The sequence below is a fragment of the Branchiostoma floridae genome, chromosome 1, assembly GCF_000003815.2.
Source record: "Branchiostoma floridae strain S238N-H82 chromosome 1, Bfl_VNyyK, whole genome shotgun sequence".
NCBI classification, from domain to species: Eukaryota; Metazoa; Chordata; class Leptocardii; order Amphioxiformes; family Branchiostomatidae; genus Branchiostoma; species Branchiostoma floridae.
Genome location: NC_049979.1, coordinates 19874801 through 19895591, shown reverse-complemented (window position 1 = coordinate 19895591; position 20791 = coordinate 19874801). Strand labels below are relative to the sequence as shown.

Here is a 20791-nt window from a genome sequence, read left to right as displayed (position 1 = left end):
AATGAAAGCAGTAACACTTGAGGAAGTTACATGTAGTTGTTTGGAAACAAGACCAGAAGTCTATATCAGATGTAGAGTTAGCACCTTTCGGCCGGCCTGACCATGCCAGGAGACGTCCTATTGCTGTGTGTTCTGGCCATCCTAATAACCTTCGTACCAGGTCAGTGCAGAAAGTGTTTTAAAAACTGGCTCGCTACAGCGATTGTACAAAGCACCTGCTGTGGTTGTTGAAAACTTCCTGCTAACAGTTCCTGTGGTTTCTTTGTTTACGTAAGGGCGCGTTTTGCGGTTATTTCACGGTGATTTGGCCTGCTAGTAGAGGGTGCACATGTGTACGGCGTTGAAGTGTTAAGACAAACGTATAGCAAAGTACAGTAGTTTTAAAACTTCTATACAGAAAGACTACGGCAGTGCTGCTGTATGTTGTTGACGTTGAGTGTACGTGTATTATGCAGCACGTCACATACGAATTCTGCTGTGGTTGCGCGCGGCAAAGAATTAAGTGACGTTTTGAGGGTTGAGTACAAATTTCCGACTGCGACTCACGCTAACATAATAGAGCTTGTCTGTGTTTCCGCATTATCTAATTACATGTAAGAAGCTATGGATGGATTGTGATCATATTTGGTGTCTGGCTAAGTATTGGGATAAAACACAAACACACTTTAAGAACAAGGAGGTTGAAAATAGGGAGGCCTATCTGGGGCCTTTAAATGTTTTATTTTTGTGACATACATGGGTGGGTATCTATATTGGGGCCAAAATAACTACCAGCTTCAATTTTATTTCCCATTTCTTCCCAATCATCGTCATTCTGTACGATTCAGAAAAGTATGACGCGATTTTGTTTTCGTTGGACAGACTTGCATAGAAACTTTCCCTGGCAACGAAAGGATTAAAAAGTAACTCCCCCATACCGCCCCCAACAGCATAACTTGTAAAGCCTGTTTTGGCTATTCTAAAGTCAATGTTATGTTTCGTTAACGTTTGAACAGGTTGTTGCTTATGTGGTAGTAGTTAGCTGTACCGCGTAAACAGTGTTACCAGAGCAATTGTAATTTTGTCATTGTGTGAAGAATATATAAACCAATACAACAGAAAATATATATGTCTAATAACAACGGTAGAACTACATTTTAAAAAAAAACACCCATTTCTGCTGTGGCCAGACTCATGATACAATACATGTATAGGATACCGAAAGCATATACATCTAACAACATTGATATTGGTACCGAAAGTGATACCGCCGACAATGTTTCGACAAACGTATTCAGGACACACAAAAAATGAATATTGGTCATCATTGTTGTCATTTTACCATATAAACCACAGAAGTTTCCTGTCCGTGGGTTGATGTGGAGACGGGACCGTCCCCTATTCACGTCGTGCGGGGACAGACGGTAACCCTCCCGTGTACCTACACCATCATGGGTCCTCCCTCCGGCGACCTCACCATCACCTGGTGGCGGGAACCCACCGTGCCGTCTGACACGCGCCAGATCGTGCACGAGGCCCGGCGGCCCGGAGACCCAGACGGCCGGGGGTGGGGCCAGTGGGAGGGGCGCACGTCTCTGGCCGGGCAGGCGTCGTTACGGATGGAGACAGTCGGTACAGAAGACGCGGGGACGTACGAATGTGAGATTAGGAACTTCCAACATGGGGCTGGACGAGACTACGTCACTCTTAACGTTATCGGTAAGTTCATTAACTGTTGTATCTCCTCGAAACCATTTTGAATGGGCCAAGCCTTACAGACGTGCACTGGCCAGGTAGCATTTCAATTTTAACAGTTTAGAAGATATTTACCACATCTATTGTATTTTTCCGACGTCCATATATAGTACAACCAATGTCGCATATCAGTAGCACTGACCGTGACTTGATCAGTTACCCCAGTATCATTTTCGTTTTTATTTTATTTTCGTTTAGTTAGCTCTTGACCACCCATTGTATTCAGTACCATACATGCTGATCATATATTTAGTTACCTATATAGTAACAGTTGACACTGTAATATATGGTACAATAGACGCTGTGTTAGTTTACATCACGAATCGTGGATATGTTCTATTCTTTCAGTTCCCGCCAATCCGCCGCATATCCAAGGTAACACACCGTCTCCTGCCTGGTTCACCCTCTCCCTCACCTGTACGTCTTCAGGTGGACACCCTGCACCTAGAATCACCTGGACAAAAGCCGGACACATCTTAGAACAAACACCTGTGTCCACCACCGACTCACAGGTGTCATCCATGCTCAACCTGCGACTTTCTAAAGAAGACAACCGGGCACAAGTCACGTGTACGGCGACTCAAGACGGCACACTACCACTTACTGACTCCGTTCTACTGAACGTTACCTGTAGGATACTAGTAGATTGCCATTACGCCATGCTATTGTCATAGTACATTTTCAGACGACATGTTTTGTTTTCATTACTACCATTGATTTTATAGAAGCATATCGTATTCAGTTACGGTGCCCTACACGACAGTCACTTCATATCTTCCTCTGTCTCATTTCCTCCCTCCCCCTCTCTCACTCTGTCTCTCTCCCTGCCTCTCTCGATCCATCTGTTTCTGTTTGTGTTTTAGTGATGGCATTTCTGTCAGTGGACGTATTGCGTGTGTATGCGTTTGCGCGCGCGTGAGTGAGTGTGTGTGTGTGTGTGTGTGTGTGTGTGTGTGTGTGTGTGTGCGTGTGTGTGTGTGTGTGTGTGTGTGTGCGTGTGTGCGTGCGAGTGTGTGTGTGTGTGTGTGTGTGTGTGTGTGTGTGTGTGTGTGTGTGTGTGCGTGCGTGCGTGTTTGGTGTTTCATACACATTGACCACTGATTTCGTCTCAGTTCTTTATTGTGAACAAGACAAGTTTTGTTTTGTTTTGTTTTGTTTCAGATCCGCCAGAAGGAACTATAACGATTACTCCTGGTTGGATAACGGTTGGCCAGGCTGTGTACCTCCACTGTCAGGTGGACAGTAACCCTCCGCTGCGGGGCGGTGTGCGGTGGTCCCGGGTGGGCAGGCCTCTCCCAGCCGACGGTGTTGTGGGATCGCACGGTACCTACAGCTACTACCTCCCACAGGCCCGGCTAGAGCACCGCGGACGGTACACGTGCAGTACCAAGGGGGGAGTCGTCTTGGCTTCAGAAGAACTCATCATCCACGGTTAGTTGATTTGATGAATTGTGTGGAGATATGCAATGATCCCTAACATTTAATGTTAATTCTGCCAAATAAACTCTGCGTATGCAATGCTATCAACACACAATTTCCAAGGCCTAGTATGTGATTTCACCTTAATGACATCGCTGCACTTCGATATGAAGGCATAAAGTGTAATATGAATTTGGGCTATATACCCAGATAGTAGAAAATCAGTGCTCTTTTATAATTATACGGTAGGTCCATCTGATACGCCGCCTCCGACTACGTCACCGGCATCTGCTACCAGAAACGGCGATCTGGTCGTCAGGACAAGTCACAGAACCACAGGGGCGGTACAGGTCGGGACTGCGTCTTCAGCACCAAGGACAGCGGTCACCCGGGAAGAGCAAATCATAGGTACGCTTAGACACTAATCAACACCATCGATAGTTTTGAACTTTATCGCAAATATGATATGACAATGAAGATTATTGATTTGAACATTTGATTCCTGTTTCGATATACAGTGATATTCCTTATCTCAACATTGTATTACATTTAGTTGTAATATAACATGAATTGAACGAAAACTTACAAGGGGGCACCGATTCTTCTTCTTCCCCAGATGACTCTGTAGTTGCCGACCCAGGCGCCAGTCCGACGCCATTGAAAATCGCGACCATCACGTTAGCATCTGTAGGCGGGATCGCGCTGTGTCTGGCTCTGATCGTCCGGCTCCGAGACGCGTGCAGACGGAAGGCGCCGACTCCCGTACCCCGGGATAAGGAGGCCCGGAGAGTCAACCATGTCAATCTGCAGCTAACACCAGACCAAGGTCCACAAGACCAACGAAACGAGGAACGTCAGATATTGAAGTCTGACTCGGGTGTTTATGAGCAGGACCAAGAGCCTGGTACGATTCCTACCTTAGACAAGGTTGCATTTGTTTGTAACGGTGTGTCGTGTTCGAATCGATGTTTTGGTTGCACAATATAACCCAAGAAACTCTTAATGCTTTTGCCATGTTAGCACAACACAACCAACATGGCGGCGCCCATGGACGCAGTCGAAAACAAAACAGGAATAATTTCTAATGCATTTCCTTTATGACACTTTTGTACAGTTCCACTAGGCTTCACCTTGTCGTCCAGAACGTGTCCATGGCTGACAGAAGACCACCCGCTGGTCCAACAGTTACACGACGTACTGCTGTATCCGGACCGGCTGGAGCTTGGCCCAATTCTGGATGAAGGTACGACTTTTCATCTGTGGTTCAAGGTCATTGCACCAAGAGACCACGTCTAACTAAATAATAGACATTAGACAAGAACATTAGATATTAGACAACAACAACAAAGTACTTTACTTCACTGCGTACGCAACCAAGCTGTGAATGTTATTGAGGTGTAGATATTATGATTTGCATTATTTAGGAAAAGGTTTTGTAGAAAACGAATTTCGTTTCTTACACTATTGATATGTTCACTAACAGAATTTTGGTCGTGCTGTACAGGGAACTTTGGTCTCGTCCGCAAAGCAGGACTGAGGTCGGAAGACGGAAGGATGTCAACAGTCGCTGTGAAGACACTACAAGGTGACATAGGATGAACACATGTACAGCAATTTTATTTTCAAATTCACATCTTAAACTACGTTCATACTGTCTTCAGTCTACGGCATTTGGTGATCATATTTTCCTGATACATAACATCTCTTTCACATAGCAACCTCCCGTGCCCGAGCTCCAGAGGTGTCCTGTTTTCTACAAGAGGGAATCACCATGAAGGGTTTGGACCATAAGAACGTGCTGGGGCTGATCGGCGTGTGTGTACCCCAGGACGGCTACCCCATGGTCGTCCTCCCCTTCATGCAGCACGGCAGCCTACTGTCGTATCTAAGGAACGACCAGAATGTAAGACCTCCAAAGTATCATAGCGATAGAAAACAGACCCAAGTTCTCGCAATTATCTAGCCCAACACATTAAGCTTACCTCTCCATCCCACCACTGTCACCAAAGTAAGTGTTTGGTATACTGATCTTGCTTGGACTTCTGTGTGAAATGAGTTGACCCAAAGACGCATACTCCAATGATTTGAGAATATTTCAACAACCCACAGTCCTAGGAAAGTGATTGTACCACCACCAATGATGGGACATTTACAATGTAGAACCTTGTAGTGTTATGGGAATTTTCTCTCGGTAACATGTTTCCTTCCCTACAACAGGACGTGTCCATGAAACAGGCTACCACGTTCTGTCTGGACGTAGCGAGAGGGATGGAGTACCTGTCCATGCTGAAGTTTGTACACCGAGACCTGGCCGCTCGCAACTGCATGTGAGTATGATAATGAGTTATGCTCATCACGTTCATTGCGCGGTCACAATCGTCCTGCGAGTTTTAAGCGAGGCTATGAGTATGACAGAACCTTCCGTCGGCAAGGATCTATGACTGCCTATCAGCCACATGGCTGCTACATGGCAAGGAAAGGCACGACAAGTTTGTTCGACGCATCCACAAAGGCCCCGAGAATAATCTCAATTTGTCGTGAACTTATCATACGGCGAATGTAAACCGACCCTTAAAGACAATGATAAGATCATTGGGACTACTTTTTGCTTTAAAGGACGGGTTTCTCACAAGAACGTTTTAATGTGTACCAGGGTTAACGGTAGTCTGGAGGTGAAGGTTGGAGACTTCGGGCTGTCCCGCCACCTCCACACGAAGCAGTACTACCGCCTTGCTGACCAGGATGACCGGGAGCTGCCCATCAGGTGGATGGCACCCGAGAGCTTCCGCCGCCGGACCTACACCACCAAGACAGACGTGGTGAGTATAGTGTTGTAAATGTAAAGCTTCCGCCGCCGGACCTACACCACCAAGACAGACGTGGTGAGTATAGTGTTGTAAATGTAAAGCTTCCGCCGCCGGACCTACACCACCAAGACAGACGTGGTGAGTATAGTGTTGTAAATGTAAAGCTTCCGCCGCCGGACCTACACCACCAAGACAGACGTGGTGAGTATAGTGTTGTAAATGTAAATCTTTCGCCGCCGGACCTACACCACCAAGACAGACGTGGTGAGTACAGTGTTGGAAAGGTACAGCTTCCGCCGCCAGACCTACACCACCCAGACAGACGTGGTGAGTACATTGCAGTGGAAAGGTAAAGCCCTTAGGATGAGAAGGAGCGTATCGCCTGTTCTGTGGCTAGCAGTGTAGTGCGGCTCTGTCGCCATTGTTTACGTATAGCTAAGCACACTGGGCCATATCCAAAAGGACGAATGTGTTCACCTCACGACCGTGAACTGACACCAATCATAGCAGCATTACAGCATATTGTTGTATTCAGTACTTGGGTTACCTCTCCAAAAGGTATACAAGACCCGCTCCTAAGGCGTCGCCAAAAACAACATATTTTGCACCAGTAAGACGCCATGGACCATGGGATACTTAGAATTATGTATTTTGCGCCAAGGAGCATTAGTTTTTTTTTTACACTTTGAAACTTTGGCTCTTGTTCACTTGGTTGATAAAAAAAATGCAAAACTTTGTATTCTCTTCAGTGGTCGTTCGGTGTGCTGATGTGGGAGGTGATGACCCGGGGTCTGCAGCCGTACCAGCAGCTCAGCAACACTGAGGTGGCGGGCTTCGTCTGCTCGGGACACCGCCTGGACTGTCCGGAGTACTGTACAGAGAGACTGTAAGTACAGTTTCCATCGAAAACCTTTCAATATACACATGCTGCTCTTTTCTTTAACATTTGCCTCATTACCTAAGATAGTACCACAATTCAGGACGCAGTCATACATATTGTAATGTGGTACACAATAACCAACTTGAATGTCTATAGATGAAAAGATGCTGTCTTTTATAATACCCGTCACCAATGCTTTAATGATACGATTTTTTGTACATATTCGACCGGCAAAAAGCATAGATATGCAGGTTTGTAACGCCATAACTCTCATGTTTCCCACACTGTTGTTTCCACAGCCACGGCCTGATGTTACACTGCTGGGGGGGCTAACCCTGACGACCGGCCGTCCTTCCCGGAGGTCACGGCAGAGCTGGAGCGGACCCTGTTGGCCTCCACCGGGCACCAGTACACCTCACTACAGCCGTGTTACGTCAATCTTAGCGTTTTAGTCTAGGTCGTGCTCTATCTGCCTCCACCGTCCGGGCACCAGTACACCTCACTCAACTGTCACTATAGCCGTGTTACGTCAACCTTAGCGTTTTAGTCTAGGTCGTACTCTATCAGCCTCCACCGGGCACCAGTACACCTAGCTACAGCCGTGTTACGTCTATCTTAGCGTTTTAGTCTAGGACGTACTCTATCTGCCTCCACCGGGCACCAGTACACCTCACTACAGCCGTGTTACGTCTATCTTAGCGTTTTAGTCTAGGGTGTACTCTATCAGCCTCCACCGGGCACCTATGCACCTCACTACAGCCGTGTTACGTCTATCTTAGCGTTTTAGTCTAGGGTGTACTCTATCAGCCTCCACCGGGCACCAGTACACCTCACTACAGCCGTGTTACGTCAATCTTAGCGTTTTAGTCTAGGGTGTACTCTATTAGCCTCCACCGGGCACCAGTACACCTCACTACAGCCGTGTTACGTCTATCTTAGCGTTTTAGTCTAGGGTGTACTCTATCAGCCTCCACCGGGCACCAGTACACCTCACTACAGCCGTGTTACGTCTATCTTAGCGTTTTAGTCTAGGGTGTACTCTATTAGCCTCCACCGGGCACCAGTACACCTCACTACAGCCGTGTTACGTCAATCTTAGCGTTTTAGTCTAGGACGTACCCCATCGGCCTCCACAAGACATCAGTTCTGTAGCTACTTTCCACCAATTATGGCCAAAGCAGGATTCAATCTTGGCATCATCGCTTTGCAATGCATCGATTGGAATAAAAAGACATGGCATTATGTACAAAACTTTCGTACAATATGTTGTCAAAGGTAGCTTGTGCATTGAGAGGTTGAGTATTCTGATATCTAGGAAAATGTATCTAATTTTGTTAAGTTTTTTAATGTTTATATTTTCGCTATATAGTATTGAAATTCACGCACATAAGCTGGCAATCATAAAAGGAAAAGAACCATGACAACCAGTGATAAGGGGAGGAAACTGGGATACGTAGAAGCTTGTACAGTTTTGTAAACACCGTATTCCGTAAATGTGTATGTAAGTTAAGTAGTATAGTTGTACTTTGCTTTTGATCAGATGTAATTGCGTTATCAGGACAACCATATTGCTAATATGTTTAAGAACTTCTGAATGGTCTTTTAACAATTGCGGATATGGGAGTGCGAGAGTGCTCATGGCATGCCATTTCTGTAAAAGGGATATTTCAATTTTCAAGGATTGATCAAGGAATAAGAATAGAGCAATCACTATCAGTCCCATTAATTTTGCGTCTTGCGATATTCGCCTCACGACCCCACATGGAGCATGGTCTTTAGCCCAGGTGCCAGAGGTCCTGGGTTCGAATCCTGTCATGCTACCGATCATATGTCCGTGAGAAAGGCACTTAACACGACTTTCCCCACTTCACTCAGGTGTAAAATACCAGACTTCGGTTCGGGAAGTAAAGGGCAGTGGGAGGAGGGTATTTGGCTCCGCCGCCCAAAACTGTGCCCTAGATGCTGTAGATGACAACACACTGCCCTTACGGCCTCAAAGGGCTATGGAACTACTTTTAACTTTCGAAACACTGTGTGGCACTGAAAACAATTCGACCCAAACATACTTATCATAGTTTAATGCATGCAAGCACACAGAGTGCATCTTTCCACATCAATGTTTGATTTTATCTCATAGAAGACTGAGCAGTTGCATTTGGATGTACCATTTGTCAAACGTTTATTTACGAAGCAAAGGAGTAGTGGACCAATGAACGTGACGCATGCTTAAACTTCGGACGGAATATACACCAGCCAAGTGAAAGATCTAGCTATAGACTTATGTACATCAAACTGTGTAATGTTAACTCTTGCTACACAGATACGGTTCGTATGGGACCTTGGACCGACGGGAGTAAAATTGTGTAAACATGTTTCCGTTTATCACCCCCTCCATTTCAGGATTCTAAATTCTCTTGCTCCGTAAATCTATGTGTTAACTTGTCTGTTATATTTTGCCGAAGTCGTGATTTTCCTCTTATGCAGTGTGAGGATCAGGATCGCGGCTATGGTGGATATGATCAGTACCCCGACAACAGCCACTCCGACAATGACTCCTGGAGCAAAAAAAAAAACAAAATAAATGTATCACTTCAGTAACTCTTCTAATCAATATGAAAACCTTCCTAAACATGCTCAACCGACGGTGAAATTCACTAAACATACATATTGTTTCTACAATGCACACTGGCAAAAATGTTGGCATATAATTGTACAAAAAACACACACCTGTTTGGAGTTGGTACGAAGGGTCGTTTTTACCTGAAAGTGAAAGATTCAGGGATGTCGTAATATGACGTGTGTCGATACATTCCGTAATGACAAACACCAATGCACTACAGTTACACCCCCACAAAACCGGATAAAGGTAACATAAACTAAGAAAGCCTACTAATTTATTTCTACCAAATGAAAACGTTAAGAGAGCAAGATGAGATGAAACGAAAGAAAAGTGAAACGCACCTCCGGAAACACCGACGTCCAGGTTGATGAATCCCCGTGCTGCCCCGTACTTGAGAGGAACCCTGATCTCACACTCGTACTTCCCTGTGTCGTTAGTCGTCAGGTTGGACATCTGTAGGGACGCCTGTCTGAGGAGGGCCGTCCTCCCCACCCACTCATCATACCCATTACTGAACCGTCCCTCCTGGTGCTCGTACACGATCCGTCTGGTCAGTACGGGCCCTCTGTCCTTCCACCAGCTGACCAGCGGCCGGACATCGTCGGACGGGACGGAGTAGTTACAGGGGAGGATGACCGAACCGCCGGGAGGGACACTGAGTTGTTCCAGTCCGACTGTGACGTGGATCTGGCCATCTATCGCTGCGGTGGCTTCAAGGGAAATGCAAGACATATAAGTCAAATAATGTGCCCAAGAACATAGACCTCTGAAAACTTATTATTGTACTGCAAAGGAGAGAAGAGTTATGTAAAGCTCATAAGTATGCATATGAGCTTCGGGTATGACGTTTAGATACTAGTACATAGCGCCCCGGTATAGAATAAATATGGCCTACGCCAAAGGTCCGGGATGTAGAAGTGAAAGTGAAAGTAAAATTACAATCACTTTGGCGAGATTGTAAGGTTAGAAATAAACATTTTAAGACATTCCATTATAGTTGTACCCTGCACTTTCTACAAATCGCATGTAAGAGAAATAACTCAGGTTTAAGAGAGGCATTTACTACAATATGCAACCGAATGTAAGACACTGAGTTTATTAAAGGTGAAAGGTGACGTAGCTCATATAAAGAGTGCAGCTCTCTTAACTCATTACACAAGCACTACAGAGGTACCTAAATCTCACAATACACACATTCAGATAATCAGATATATGAATATGACTCACATTGCAAAAATCGGAAAAGAAAACAGCTTACCTGCGACGAACAAGGGCGTGGCATTAGAACATAGTAAGGCGAACAAAATGGCGCCGATTTTGTTTACGCCATTACACGCCATTTGAACACAGTTTCACAGCAGTCAGTAGTCAGATTCGTGTTTTCGCCTAGATGGTCTTGTTTGATCGCCGGAGTTATATAATCAGACGAATCAATCTACAAATCTGATTGGCCAGGAAGGTTAGAAAGTTACAACCACAGTGTTTGCTCGAATGTGTGACCTTGTCATGAGGGACTAACCGTGAATGCACATGTTGGTGTTGTACATGACTGTAGAAAGGTAAGAGAGGAGCCCAACGATGGGAGATTCCGTGCACGGCTGATGGTCACCACATAATAAGGCCACTTCAAGGTTACATATTACATGGAAAGGACTCGACGCAGCATCTCTTTTCCCTATCAGACGGCCGGAAACATCATGATTGAGACCAGATCAACTGCTCACTAAAAATCAGCACATAGCTATACTGAGAAGATGGTGTGCAAATATCAACGTTAAGATTGAGCAGGTAGCTTTTGTGCTTGTAGTCATATAATATTTCGTATCAGCGAAGCATAATAATCTGCCACTCCTGTGCAATTCAGGCTCCACCAATTCAGAAGTAAGTATAAGTGTATTTTTCGAAGTCTACCTCTCCATTCATATTTGTCAATCCCTTCAGATCATTCATGATTGGTCCCCTTAAGTATACTTACTCACAATATGGACACAAGCTCGGTACTTGGGACGATTATATCATACGTATTATCGGCAGATTTACTCACTTAAAATTCCGTCTAAAAGATAGGGTGCTTGTATGGTTTATGATTCTTCTCATCTTCTCAGAGACTATAGACCAGTTCAGTGTTGCACTTTGCTCTAGGTGACATCGTACAATATAGCTAGTTGCGGTATGACGTAACATGATGCTATGATCAATGGGCACAAACATGGCGTTACCTCTTTGTACCCTATTGATGCTGGTGAACTGTCTTTTCCACGCTTCTGAATAGCACAAAAGGGCCACAATGTGTCGCTCAACAAGACTGTTTAACGAAAGGTTAATCGCCGCTTACAATCTTACGTTCCATGCACAGCACAACCACAAGTATTCCTGCGTTTGATAAAGGTGTCAACTCAATAGGGAGTTTATCTAGTCTGATTTTATTCTATCTATTTACTTTTTAGAATGTCTATAATTGTTGTTTCTTAGAAATGATCATCTCTATATACGGAATGATGACCAGAAACATAATGTTAGACTCTTTATTTCACACATTTATTAACCCTCTTCTCTATGTTACAGAAATATTTACATATTTTCATCAATTGGAAGAATAGACACATATCTCGTGTTGAACAGCAAACAAGACGTTAACGTTTGGGCACATAAAATTGATTTCATTAGGAAAGTCTTATGATTAGAAAAGTGGAGACGATTTGGTTTCTTTAGCACAATCAGTAGGAATCAGCACCTCAATGAACACGTGATCATCATATCTGATTTTGATCGTGTTGGTTGCAACAATACTGGAAAAAAAGTAAATCACATTGCATTACATTATATCATGTGCATAGTTCTATACATGTACATGAAATGCCAATCGAATCCAGACTAGAAAGAAAACAAAGTCAACACTACAAAAGCAACGAATGTAAAACATAGCTTACCCTATAAATCTGTTTCCTGTACTTGTAAAATAGAACTATGAGAAGGGTGATGGCGACACCAGTGGCAATCCCTCCTATATATGAACCGACTAGAATATCAAAGCAGAAAAAAAACAAGTTTAAGACATCCTGTGGCTCATTTTGACACATTGGATATTTTATTTGCCTATTTTGTTATTGTCTTTAATTTGACAATATGACAAGTTAATGAAGAGTAATATGCACTCATCATGTGTAAACATGGCCACTCTAAAGCTAAAAACTGATGAAAAGCTAGCCTCTACCAGGCTTCGTGGTTTGGTGGTCTAATTGTAGAAATTGGTCAAATAGAGTAAATAGTACGCTAGGGGAGTCAGCCGGCCGAGTAGGGACATTCTCCCCTAGCGTATTAACTCTATTTGTCCAATTTCGACAATTAGACCATCAAACCACGGAGCCTAGTAGAGGCTAATGAAAAGCTACTTTGAAACTGTTACAGTCCTGAATTGCTCCACAACAAGAGATGTGATCTTAAATGTATTGCTAACGTATCGGTTAAACCACTTACCGTGAAACTGCGTGGTGTATACTGCGCGGCAGGTACAGGTGCAGGTCATGTTGTTGTCTGCTTGGCACTCTAACCACTCTCCGTCTGGACACGGTCGGTACGGGCACCGGGGAACGTCTGTGCAATAGTTGAGAGCTTATGAACTTCATATTATAGGTATAATTTCTATCAAACTTTTTTTACATTCCTTATTCTATATTTTACTATTCTTTTACCCCACCCTCTAACAAACATGTACATATAAGACCTTAAATGAATCTTTTGATATACACTTACCTGCCACTGTCACCGACACTTTGGACTGGTTGTACCCTCTCAGCAGCACCCTCACCTCCCCCTCGTACACCGCCGTGTCAGACACCATCACGTTCTCTAACGTCAGGACCAGCAAGCCTGTCTTGTATGACGTCCCGGTACCGTCGTCCCAAGGTGTTTCCTCCAGGCGGGCCCTGGCCTGGTACTGAGGGTCGCAGTACGTGCCGTTCGGCGCTATTTCACACACCAACTCACGAGGGCGGCCTTGCTTCAAGATATGGACGGTTTTGACCACAGCACTACCGGAGGAGTTGACCGGTATACCGTACAGGTATTCGAGTTCAACTGTTTCCCCAACGGTAGTGTTGAGGTCAGAATGAACCGCCTCTATCTGAGGAAACTGGTCTACAAACGTGCCCTCTCCCTTTGCCGAAATACCTGCATGTAAAGTAAAGTAAACAAAACCACACGTTTCAATGAGGTTTGGGTTAACTTAGGGGATATACAAAAAGCTGGTTGACAGTGAATGTAGTTTCACATTCTACATTTCTCGCTTGGCGTTTTGCCATCTTTTTTCCATAGATCATGAAAATGAAAGCATTTAGCTTAGTATTCAGCACTATGAGGGTGGGAGGGGGCAGACAGGTACGTGTCCGTGCATGCACACTTTATATTAGGACTGCCGGCTTTTAATGGACACTAAAATTGAAAGCAACCGCCATTGTATTTCGACCCACGCCATGGTACAATATACTTGGTTAGAGATTCAAGTAAGCCTATATTCATTCAAAAGGAGTCTGACACTGCTGTTGAATGTAACGTTAAATTCAAGACTTGTATACGGCTTTGTTACAAGAACGGGGATTTTTGTGACATTTGTTTAGTCCCGTTGTTGGCTTTGGTTTTCCCCCACGTCACGGAACTTTCCAAACCCGACAATGGGGTATACCGTGCTCTCTGACCTTTTTTGTTTGTCTGTAGCTCAAACCACACACACTACCGTTTCATGTGAATTAAAGTACGTCTGTGTTATCCACAAATATGGACAAAAAACAACGTAGCCAAAATATGACAGTTCAAATAATCAATACTAAGCGAGGCGTGCTATCTTGATCCCTGCATTCTCTGCGCGCGCACATTTGGTTGCAGCTGTGCATGTGGAGTGCATGTGGTGTAACACCTGTAGTGTAGCACCTACCTAACAAAAACAGCATCTGCAGCAAGACAGGCACCAAAAGCATCTTGATGACCACAGTTTGGTTTTCCGAAGAAGAGGTGGACCTTGGAATTGGAGTTGGGGCTGTTACACCGTTTGAAGCTGCTCCGGACCATCCCTCGGTTCAAACTAAGCACTTCCCGGTTTGCACCAGACCGTTCGGTGACGTCATGATCAAGCAATTGCTATATTTAAGCCCACGCCCTATGCCTAGCGCCTGAAGCGTACCTCACCAGACTGACTCGCGCAGTAAACAACATACCTCTTGAAATCGAAAGGGGGGTGTCACGTTTCTTTTAGATGGCTCGAAGAAAAGATATGTGAACATATACATACATACATATTGTTTGGTATTGGCATCGTGTAACCAACATATCTCAAACGGTCTGTCAAGAAATAAGATCCGAGTGGTGACTGAACAGAAAAAATCCGTGTTTAAGGGTGTTTTATTTTTATTTGTAATAGTGATTTTTTTCTCGGGCTCGTCCATGTCACGAAACAAGAAAAGAGCCATTCCAGCAAAACGAACATCTGTGCGTTTGCTTGTGATCTCCAGAAAGAATGGGGTATTTTGGTTTCGGCAAGTTAGAGATTTAACGTTAGTATTAGGCAGAGTTCTACTGGATACAAATATACTTGCAAAGACATGACGTGTTCTTCTTCGATCGAATGCTCTTTGTCATGGTATTTTTAATTTCGTTTGACTACATTGGAAGTCACTTAGTAGAACACTGAAACACGGTAGTTGAGGTTATCGTTGACTCTAATCATAAAGCGTAGGGATGAAGTACACAGACAATATGGCATTTATTTGTTTATTCATTTGTTTGGTTTGTGATTTCTTAATCATATAAATATGGTTGGTGTTTATCATCACATGGAAAACAAAGTAGATCGAAATATAATCATCAGTGTATCATCGTTTGCGTTCTTATCTAGTACAGTGAGATGTATATCTACAATGAAACATATAAACAGACAAGCCTACTTGTGAGCAATAACAACACAAGCGACAAGGATACAAAATATGTAACACTATACAAATGACAGAAGACATGCTTTATTTCTGTTACTCAAGGAATAACTGCAATTAATTGCAGACTTAAAACCGTTTAAGCTTTGACAGGTCTGCTATAACCTGCCGTTTGTGAGGCGTTCTTACACAATGTGAGGGCCAAAACCATAGCTATCACCAGCATCACGGCTCCTCCAAGAGAGACACCAACTATGAACTCTGGAACAGATAGAGGCGAATGGTAAAATTCAATGGGCATTCAGCGAACGATAAACGTTTCAACTTACAAAATACAGTACATAACAACAACACAGCATAGCCGAGACGGCTAAGGAGTAGTTTACGACCCAAAGCATTGACTTTTTAGCCCGACGCCAATACCGTGCGTCGGCGGTCAAATACAGCTCCGATGCAACGCGTCTCGCGTCGGGGGCCGACACAACTGCGTCGGGCATTGCATCGCGTCGGGCATTGCATCGCGTCGGGCATTGCATCGGGCATGGCATCGCATCGGTCACTGCATCGCATCGGTCACTGCATCGCATCGGTCGCTGCATCGCGTCGGGCCTTTCACTGTGTCGAGGATTAAGTCATTATCTCGGGGATTAACTCCACATGGGACCTTCACACCTACCTGTCAATATTGGTGTGTATTGACAGCGGTTCTGGCCCCAGAGTGCATGCGATGTAAAACTGATACGCGACTGCACAACCTGACCTGACGTATGTAAACGGACTTTATATTGTTATTTTACCAAACAATTTTAGAAGAATATGAATGAAGAAATTACGGGAGGGTATTAAAATAGGCTTCTCCTCTAGCCTTTGCCTGTTGTGTATTATTTCTACAAAGTACCTGCTAACAATCACAGGATTACTCAAGCATAGAAATACACATCCAGAAAATAGAGCAAGAGATTCATATCAATGTTAAACTGAAACGCGACTTACCACCTGACCTGACGTTTGTAAACAGACTTTATATTAGTGATTTAACCAAATAATGTTAAAAGGATATGAATATTCCCCTAAATTACGGGTGGGTATGAATATCAGCTCATCGCTAGCCTATCCCTGCGGGTGTGTATTTCACAAATTTACCTGCTAACAACTAGAGGTTGAAAGATACAGATTCAGGAAATGAGGCAAGAGACTCATGTAATCAAAACTACTCTATTTAATAAATTCATCGGAAACATCTTTGTCAGAAAACACGTTATAACAGACGATATCAACCTTGCTATAAAGCTTTTTACATGTGTAACTTAACGAGGAATGTACAAACTTATTAACTGACAAATTTGTTAAACAAAAAAAAATTAATAACAAGTACCTTGACTTTATTTAAAAACCACATTAAACAAATATAGTGCAAAAGAGGTGCTAAAGTTCAACCAGAAACATTAGCTCTTTCAGGGCTCGAAATACCACCTGCATATGCAGCTTAGTGCAAGAAACATTCCAGATGTGCAGGTACTTCTGAATTTCTGATGCCCACCTGCACCTAACCTGCACTGGTCCATGTATTGTGTTTTACTTTGACTTTATTCAAATTGCGACAATAATGATACAATGTGGACACTAGGCAGCAGACTTATATCGTAACCACATACACATACAATAAAAAAAAAAAAATATCAAGTAAGATAAAATAGTTGATACACTTAAAAACAATTGCAGCTGGAATGTGTGCATGATAAGATAAGAGTTTACAACTAAACAGATGCACGGCTGGAAGTAATCGTTTAGTAGATGTCTTAGTCTTGAAGTGCATTGGAAAGTTGCCTATTGATGACATGGTCACATAAACCCTCAAGCCTAGGGGTGGGTACTGATACAGTGTACCGGTACAAAACTGGCTTTTCTTATTGGACCCGTCCAGAAAGAACGGACCCTAAAAAAATTTGGTGGACCAGGTGTTGGACCTATTGGAAAATGAACAGATCATATGATCAGGTATTCACACCTTTTGGGACTGACCGGTCAAAGAAAATAACGAGCGAAGTACAGTGGAGGACATAGTCATTTCTACCAGGTTTTACAGTCAATCATACAGAGGCAGTTAGCCTTGTAGGATTTTAAGACGCCAGTGGGAGTCGAATACACCGCAAAATAGATTTCTTTACAGACAAATGGACCATTGTTTTGAGTATTCACTGAATCAGGTCCAGGTTCAGGTCCAGACCTGGACCTGATCCTCTGGACCTGAATAGGATCTGAACTTCTGTACTGGTACCCCCCTATTGGAGTAGTAAAGAAACGGTAAGACATTGCTGTATGAGGCATTCAACAGTGGACATTAGTTCTCTGCATTGGGCAGAATACAGGGGGCATTGTAGCAGTTGGTGCCCAACTGTTTCAGAAAAAGATCCAGGGACACATTGTTTGCCCTTACTGGGTTTTTATATCAATGTACTATGATGTCGGTGAATTGCAGATTTTTACCAGCTGCATTGACTGTTGGAATTAATGGCAGTGGTTTCTTGACTGATTTTAGTACTACGAGATGCAGGTATATTTGTGCAGATAATGTCTGCGGCTGCCTGCACCAGTGCAAGTTTGGAAAAAAGTATTTCGTGCCCAGTCTTTCATAGATACAATCCATAATACATTCATCTACATAAAGTAGATACATCATACAAGTACTACTTATATAAAGGGCAGAATTGGTGTTGAAGTATAAGAACATTTTTACTAAATTACACAATTCTCATAAAACCCTTTTCTCGGTGATGATTGTTTGCCGACTGCAAAGATGGCCCTGACAAGATTAATGGATATCTATGTCACTAAGACATCAGATCAGATACAGTGAATGCGCTATTTCATACATACATTGGCCAAGAAATATAACAATGTATTCCTTATGAGAAAAGCAGAACTGGTTATAATGCTTTTTCCAGTCTACAGACTTGAAGCTTCATGCCATGCTAATAGTGTCACTAAGCACAGTAGGCATCATCTCAATTACTCAATAGTTTAGGTTGGATTGGTACAAGATACATTGTTTATCTGCTGATGGCCTCAAATCGTCATGTTCTCTCCCCTCTCCAACGGCTGCAGGTGCTCCCATTCAGGTTCAAATCTTCATCTCCATACAAATTGCCTCCTGTTGATGAAAAAGTACAGACATACATTATACCTATTCATACAACCGCACCTGTTTTTTATCATACATGCGCACATACACATACAAATACATATATAAACACATACACACACATTCACGCCTGAAATTACATGTACACAAACATTCACGTAAAGGCATGCACATAGGCACAAGCTCATTATATGCGAACTTACAACTTTGGACAAGTGATAAGGTTACCTCGGCCTTGTGTGAAGATTGCAGAGCTGCACTGGAGAACTTCCTACGTGTATGTTGGTTTCTGTTGGTAGTTGTTGGTACATGTAGTCACTTCTCCTGCAGTGGCTGGTTCACCTGCAATGATAGATGAAAGTAAAGGTTAGAAAGCGAAACAAATAACTTTGCAGTGTTGTAAAGACTGGCAGATACACATTATACCTCAAAACTCCTGACTGGACGAACACTGTGCTTTTAACTTCATATGGACTGGTGAGACTGAAACGTACACAAGACAACATTCATCCTGACAGGAAGAACACTGTGCTTTTAACTTCATAAGGACTGGTGAGACTGAAACGTACACAAGACAACATACTTCCTGACGGAACGAACACTGTGCTTTTAACTTCATAGGGACTGGTGAGACTGAAACGTACACAAGACAACATTCCTCCTGACTGGACGAACACTGTGCTTTTAACTTCATAAGGACTGGTGAGACTGAAACGTACACAAGACAACATTTCTCCTGACAGGACGAACACTGTGCTTTTAACTTCATATGGACTGGTGAGACTGAAACGTACACAAGACAACATTTCTCCTGACATGACGAACACTGTGCTTTTAACTTCATATGGACTGGTGAGACTGAAACGTACACAAGACAACATTTCTCCTGACTTTATGAACACTGTGCTTTTAACTTCATAGGGACTGGTGAGACTGAAACGTACACAAGACAACATACTTCCTGACTGGACGAACGCTGTGCTTTTAACTTCATAGGGACTGGTGAGACTGAAACGTACACAAGACAACATTCCTCCTGACTGGACAAACACTGTGCTTTTAACTATATAGGGACTGGTGAGACTGAAACGTACACAAGACAACATGCTTTCTGACGGAACGAACACTGTGCTTTGAACTTCATAGGGACTGGTGAGACTGAAACGTACACAAGACAACATACTTCCAGACTGGACGAACGCTGTGCTTTTAACTTCATAGGGACTGGTGAGACTGAAACGTACACAAGACAACATACTTCCAGACTGGACAAACACTGTGCTTTTAACTTCATAGGGACTGGTGAGACTGAAACATACACAAGACAACATACTTCCTGACTGGACAAACACACACATACACACACACAAACAGACACCCACATCCACCCACACACACGCACTGTCACACACAAACAAACAAAGGAAAGTACATTAGGAGAAACTGCCCTTATACAGCATGTTCCCTGGCCTTATGTCAGCTATAGGGTTGCAGAGTTGCTCTATTGGAGAATTGCCCATAGCTGGTTCTGTTGGTAGTGACTTCTCTTGCAAGAGCTGGTACTTTATCTGCCATGAAAAATGAAAGTAAAGGTAAGAAAATTAAAAAACATAACTTTGCAGTGTTGTAAAGACTGACAGGCACACAAGACAATATTCCTCCTGACTGGACGAACGCTGTGCTTTTAACTTCATATGGACTGGTGAGACTGAAACGTACACAAGACAATAATCCTCCTGACTGGCAAACACTGTGCTTTTAACTTCATAGGGACTGGTGAGACTGAAACGTACACAAGACAACATTCCTCCTGACTGGACGAACACTGTGCTTTTAACTTCATAGGGACTGGTGAGACTGTAACATACACAAGACAACATTCCTCCTGACTGGACAAACACTGTGCTTTTAACTTCATAGGGACTGGTGAGACTGAAACGTACACAAGACAACATACTTTCTGACTGGACAAACACTGTGCTTTTAACTTCATAAGGACTGGTGAGACTGAAACGTACACAAGACAACATTCCTCCTGACTGGACGAACACTGTGTTTTGAACTTCATAGGGACTGGTGAGACTGAAATGTACACAAGACAACATTTCTCCTGACTGGACGAACACTGTGCTTTTAACTTCATAGGGACTGGTGAGACTGAAACGTACACAAGACAACATACTTTCTGACTGGACGAACGCTGTGCTTTTAACTTCATAGGGACTGGTGAGACTGAAACGTACACAAGACAACATACTTTCTGACTGG

The 20791-nt window shown here is 43.5% G+C and overlaps 3 protein-coding genes across 4 annotated transcripts; 1 reads left to right on the top strand and 2 right to left on the bottom strand.

The window, feature by feature from the left end:
- The first annotated feature begins 10 nt into the window (after window positions 1-10).
- LOC118427637 (ephrin type-A receptor 2-like) lies at window positions 11-7338 on the top strand. Its single transcript, XM_035837520.1, has 13 exons — window positions 11-160; window positions 1336-1698; window positions 2083-2364; window positions 2896-3165; window positions 3403-3561; window positions 3770-4057; window positions 4268-4396; window positions 4658-4738; window positions 4869-5056; window positions 5371-5480; window positions 5807-5972; window positions 6710-6846; window positions 7140-7338. Exons 1-13 carry the CDS (start codon window positions 103-105, stop codon window positions 7171-7173), a joined length of 2265 nt encoding a protein of 754 aa, XP_035693413.1. The 5' UTR covers window positions 11-102; the 3' UTR covers window positions 7174-7338.
- Window positions 7339-8901: 1563 nt separating this feature from the next.
- Window positions 8902-10991, bottom strand: LOC118428010. Of its 2 annotated transcripts, none has more exons than XM_035837985.1 (4): window positions 10719-10991; window positions 9802-10161; window positions 9568-9600; window positions 8902-9395 (listed from the first exon to the last, which is right to left on the bottom strand). In XM_035837985.1, the coding sequence occupies exons 1-4, from the start codon at window positions 10798-10800 to the stop codon at window positions 9268-9270; spliced, it is 603 nt and encodes a 200-aa protein (XP_035693878.1). In that variant the 5' UTR covers window positions 10801-10991; the 3' UTR covers window positions 8902-9267. The 2 variants fall into 2 exon arrangements, with proteins under 2 accessions (XP_035693878.1, XP_035693870.1); XM_035837977.1 differs by having other exon boundaries at window positions 8907-9395; window positions 9802-10170; window positions 10719-10989.
- A 998-nt stretch (window positions 10992-11989) lies between these two features.
- LOC118427965 lies at window positions 11990-15522 on the bottom strand. The gene is made up of 5 exons (XM_035837935.1): window positions 14391-15522; window positions 13214-13630; window positions 12938-13054; window positions 12391-12479; window positions 11990-12249 (listed from the first exon to the last, which is right to left on the bottom strand). Exons 1-5 carry the CDS (start codon window positions 14431-14433, stop codon window positions 12214-12216), a joined length of 702 nt encoding a protein of 233 aa, XP_035693828.1. The 5' UTR covers window positions 14434-15522; the 3' UTR covers window positions 11990-12213.
- Window positions 15523-20791: the final 5269 nt, after the last annotated feature.